At 39.3% G+C, this 5,704-nt stretch overlaps 1 protein-coding gene across 1 annotated transcript in view; it reads left to right on the forward strand.

Moving 5' to 3' along the window:
* Window positions 1-1,755, forward strand: part of si:ch211-87j1.4 (transmembrane protein 178B) — a 2,854-nt gene extending 1,099 nt beyond the window's left edge. Inside the window, exons 2-4 of the mRNA XM_035665006.1 lie at window positions 94-207; window positions 299-436; window positions 582-1,755. Of these exons, the coding sequence (XP_035520899.1) occupies window positions 94-207; window positions 299-436; window positions 582-829 (500 nt within the window). The 3' untranslated portion in view covers window positions 830-1,755. The remainder of the gene's footprint in view (window positions 1-93; window positions 208-298; window positions 437-581) is intronic.
* The last annotated feature ends 3,949 nt before the right edge of the window (window positions 1,756-5,704 follow it).

Genomic DNA, 5,704 nt, shown 5'->3' on the forward strand with positions numbered 1-5,704 from the left:
GGTGGGTGGGTGGCAGCAGAGAGCCTTGTGATATCCTCTTCATCTGATCTCAGTGCTTATGTGACATCCTCTTTGTGTTGTTTACATCCACAGGATTGGTTCCGCGCTGCACCCCAATAAAATACTACTACTCATCATCAGTGCTGCCCAGAAACCTGCCAATCAATCTGACGAAGACAATAAGGCAGGATGAGTGGCACGCGCTCCGTGAGTTTTAATTTAATTTAATTTATTTAATCTGATGAATTAATGTGGAGAAACTTGGCAAACACTGTCACTTCTCTCTGGCGCTGCGCAGACCTCCAGAGGATGACTGCCAGTTTCATTGGCATGGCCATATCCATCATCCTGTTCGGCTGGACCATAGGCGTGCTGGGCTGCTGTAAGGAGCATGATCTGATGCAGTATGTCGCTGGACTTCTCTTCCTCATGGGAGGTAAGATGTACTTTACATAAAGAGCACTACCCTGCATCACCACAGAGGGGCAGTGGGGTCTTTGTTAATGAGAGGGTGGTGAAATGATGCATCAGAGGAGATGGAAATGGCTTTTTGACTTATTTTTTCCCTTCCTCTCTGGCAGGGACATGCTGCATAATCTCCCTTTGCACATGTGTGGCTGGGATCAACTTTGAACTGTCCCGCTACCCTCGATACATGTTTGGGATACCAGAGGACATCAGTCACGGTTATGGCTGGTCCATGTTTTGTGCGTGGGGTGGACTGGGCCTCACATTGCTGGCTGGTTTCCTGTGTACACTCGCTCCTTCCCTCTACCCTCCACACACCCCTGTGGTGCATAAGCCCAGGCAGGAGAACGGCTGCGTGTGACAGGCCGCCGCATATCTAAAAGACACCTGTCTCATCCTGAAACAGTGACGAGCCCTGTTCCAGAGACAGTTTCACCCAGGGACTCAGAGCAGAGAGAGAGAGCCTTCACACAGCTTGGCACAGAGAAAGCACACCGGCTCTCTAGCTCACATGAAAATGAAAAAGAGGTTGACATTTGACTGAAGACGATTTCAGTTCCTCTGGTGCTTTTGACTGTCCCTCTTTATGAATGAACTGTTCAGTGTTATTGCTTGCTCTTCGAGAGGAGAATAATTATACACATTTTCTTCATGTAAAATCTGCTAGTTTGAGAAGAAGAAAAAAAGACACACTGGCAGAAGATCAATAGCACAACTTTGAAATCTTATTGAGGAACAAACTATGGATGTGTACTGTCACATTTCAAAGGGCAACTGTGTATCATTATGTACTCATTCAAAAACAAGATATGTACATGTACTTTTTGAATTGTATGTATGTATGCAGATGCATTTGTGTTTATTCAAGGAAAAATATGAGCATTAAGGCCAAACTGTGTTTGAGGGAAATGTTTTGTTGTTCTTGAGGTCTTACACCCATCAAAATATTTTTGAAAAATAAAACAGCCATGCAAAACTTTATTATTTTTATTTATTTTTGCCTGTGTAACACACTGAGTCGGCATCATATAAACGTTTGTGGTCGTTTTCCCCCTTTGCATTATGACAAGAGTTCACTGCTGTGTCAGCAGGCCTGCTAATGGAGTCAAAACTTTTACAGCATTAATTATAAAACAGCAGCTGTTTAGTTCTGCTACAAGGAGTTTTATTCAACCACTTATGAACACTTAAATGTGAAAATGTCGGCGACCAAAGCCGTCATCAGTGACCAAGACTGATACAAATAAAATCAGAAATCAAATAACAGAAAAAGTGAAGTAACTGTCTGCTGTGCTTTACAGTAAAAATAAACATAAATGATCCATAAAGAACACAAAACTCTTCACTCACATACTTTATTCTGACAGCAGCACAAATCTACACTTTATGATTGATGACTGTTAAAAGGTTTGTTTCCATTGACAACATGCATACCAGCCACTGTGAGCTGTAATTACTTTACCACAAGAAATTAAATCTCTCTGACATCTGATTGAATTGATGGCTTCACTCTCTTCCTGAGGTTTCTCTGCTACTCAGCATCTCATCTTTAGTACTGTATTGCCCAAGTTATTTATTATCTTCACAGAGTTATTATGTGCAGCCGCAGCCTGGAAAGAAATCCCTGTTGTTGGTTTAAACCTTATCAGCCACTGGAGACGGTGTTTTCAAAAGTAATTATAAAGTCGTGATATATAAAACATTATAGGCTGTATATTGTAAACGCTGAAAGAAAACCATACCATAAAATGATCAGAACAGTTTATTCTTGTTAGGGTGCAGCAGTAATCCACTCTGGTTTACAGCTCATGACTTGTATAAACTACAGAGGGGGAGGATGTAAATTATGAATACCACCCTGGAATAATCCATTACACATAAACAAAAGTAAGCATGTGCAGTAAAATGTCTTTACATATAAAAGCTCATTAAATAGTTACTGTTGCAGTGTTACGTTGTTATTGTATTGAACTCTCAACACAAAACATCTGCAAGTGCAACGTGTGTTTAATGAGGAGATAATCTTAAGTGTCCTTTATGTGCCCACAGCATTAAAAAGGAATTTAATATTGTACACTAGGTGGTCAAATTACTCCACTTTCCCCTGGCTAGTTTAAAGCCTAATAGTCAACAGTGAGCTCAGTCAGTGTTTAGCATGGGCCTCACTATGCAAAGTGACGTCTAACTACAGCTGTCAGATAGTAGATTAAAAAGTAAATATTTACAACTGAAATGTAGATGAGTAAAAATGTTCAGAGCTTCAAAAACCAACATGAGTGCAGTGTTTATACATGTAGGGTGTCTGAGCAGTGGTGGAAAGTAACTACAGTAAAACATGAGACTTTACATGAGTAAGTAAAATATTTGCTATTTTATTCTTCTACACAACTAACTTTAGTTACTAGTTTTATGATTTAAATTATTAATGCAAAATATAATCAACTAATCAATTATGATGTATTATTATAGATACATATATTATATACAAAATGATGAAATAATGATATGAAATTAGCCTCACCTTTGCAGCAGCAACATTAGAGTGATGTTTACACATTAATGCATCACTAATTATTTTCCAGTTATATTAAAGGTCCAGTGTGTAAATTTAGGGGACTATTGGCAAACTGAATATAATATTCATAGATATGTTTTATTAGTGTATAATCACCTGAATATAGGAATCACTGTGTTTTTGTTTACTTAGAATGAGACGTTTTTATCGACAGATGCAGCTGGTCGCCTTCCACTGAGTCCGCCATGTTCAACCGCAATGTTTCTACAGTAGCCCAGAATGGACAAACCTGGCTGTAGATAGGACCTTTCACGTTTTTTTTGCGCCCACTGTAGTTTCTCTTACAGCCCGTTCTCATTCCAGTGGTGTTGCAACCTGCAACCTTTAAGTAAAATGTGGAATGCAGAGCTTTCACTTTGTTATTGCTACTTTTAATTAAGTAAAATATCTACAGTACAGTATGTTTCTGTCACTGTGTAACTATTAGTCTGGAGCTAGTATGTTGAAATATTTGTATAAAGATGTAAATTAATTCTTGAGTGAAAGTGTTCGTTCATGGCATTTGAAAGAGCAGTTTGGCAAAATAATCTTAACTCAAGGTTAGATTTTTTCAAGAGCTTTCAATTACATGTCATAAAGGATTTCTGTGGGAGTTTTCTCAGTTGTCATGGAGTCGGTCCACCGAGATGCATTTAATAAAAAGTTCAGTTGCCATGTGTTGCCCTGCTGATGAGGACTGTGAGATGCAGCACTGATCTGAATGACCAGCTTTTGTCTTAAACAAGCACTACAGAAAAACATTTAGTGGCAGATGTCGCTTGAAGGATGGTAAACTAATAGCAGTAGTTGTAAAATACAGGAGTATTCATTGCAGTGATGATAGTAACGATAGGAGCAGTTGTAGTATTCAAATAGCTCTCATCTTTCTAATAATAAAACTACAGAGGCCTGTGGTTTTGGGGCTTTGTGCTCTGCACAGAGAGGGATCAGTGTGCTCTCAGGTCAACTCTGCTCTGCATTCCTGACCTTTCTTTGTTTGTCCTTACAATATGTCAGTGAGGGGAAAACATTCTTCAACACCCTCAACGCTCTGGCCTTCCTTCTTCCAAACGTCAGGGACCAGAAACCAGTCTACAAAAAAATATATTTTCCATAGGTGGAATTAATGATTTGAGCCAAAAAAGACAAATTAAGTCAGATGGCTGTGTTGCTCATGAGAGGTTTTCGTGACCTGCTCTACCTTCACTTAAACAGCGGAAATTTTAACCAAATCTTTTAATCAAATCCTGTGAGCCCTGTGCAGTGCCCCTGAAAATTAAGAGCCATACATATAGGGTTTCTCGCCACATGGAGCTCCTGCTGTCTGGGTTTTTGACGGGGTTGGCCCGCTCTGAGCTGAGCTACAGAGAGCTGTTTTTAAAACGGGGTCCCTTAGGGGAAGCCGGACTATGAGGAAAACCAGACAGAGGAAATCACACCCAGTTGCGCCCATGGCAGCCCATCTGGCTCCCTCACATCTGCAAACACATTATCTCTGTAAAAAAAAAAGGGGGCACGCTTATGGCAGTTATTTTGTGGTTGTTGCAGACGTTGGCTGGAACAAGAACATTTTAAATGGTAGTTAAAGATAGAAAATGCAGGTTGCTACCAAGCATTCAAAATATTAAGTTCAAGGCATGGCAAATTAAACAGCCTGACAGTAGATTAGTTTGTAGAGTTAATGTCTGTCAGGAATTTAAAACAACTTTCCTCCCATAAACAGTGTGTCTGAAATGAAATGTATGTAGACACAGCAGAAGTGCAAATACGTGTTTATAGATTTAAACAAGTTTGTCATTTATAAGTGTATTTTAGTGAAATGACATCGTCTGGAACGACTCAGAATTTCAACACAAAAACATTTTATATCAACCACAAATTTTATAGATCGTGACAAACAAAATAGTAGATAATGTCGACAGTCGCTGCCTTCGGACAAACATATTTCATACTTGAGTAGATAGCTTCCAGATGGAAGTGGGAGGCAGTGACAGACTTCAGACGCCAATTAACCACGGCCACTTGACGGGACAGTCAAGTCTGCCACTTGTACTGCCAACAACAAACATGGTGACGTAAAGACATGACAGAGGAGGAAAATCAAACGTTCAGATTTCAAAGGTTTTTTTCTCTGTTTATGGAAACCTCAAGCTTCAAAGGATGGAGATGGCTTTTTACAATACACCAGTGTATGATACTGTATGCTCAGGACTAATGGGTAAAGTATGCAGCAGAAAACTTTTGTTGAAACAATCGTTATCTTACTTAAAAATAAAAGGGAAATTAAGATATGTGATGAATATTAAGCATTTATTTTCTCAGTAATATCCTATAACTGTATAAACAACATAATTTAAACCATACAGACAAAAATGCAGATATTTTATGGATTAAAAGGCCAATAAATCCACTTGGACGGCTTTTATTTTCATACTCTCCTCAGAGATGGCACAGAGGGCTCCATGCAGGCATATTTTCTGTCCACATTTCCTTTTTCCCTCCTGACTCAGAGGAATGTGTGGATGTTTTTGTTAGAGCTCCCTTTAATGACACATGTCCAAGGAATGGGGGATAACCAAAGGTCAGAGATATTCACTTAGGAAGTAGCTATATTCATAAGCCACAATGAACTTTCCAGTTGTTTATTGAACTGGAGGGTCCCCACTCTCTCTCTCTCTCTCT

Source organism: Morone saxatilis, unplaced genomic scaffold (genome assembly GCF_004916995.1).
Source record: "Morone saxatilis isolate NCDOM2014 unplaced genomic scaffold, NCSU_SB_2.0 Contig2, whole genome shotgun sequence".
Taxonomy (NCBI): Eukaryota; Metazoa; Chordata; class Actinopteri; family Moronidae; genus Morone; species Morone saxatilis.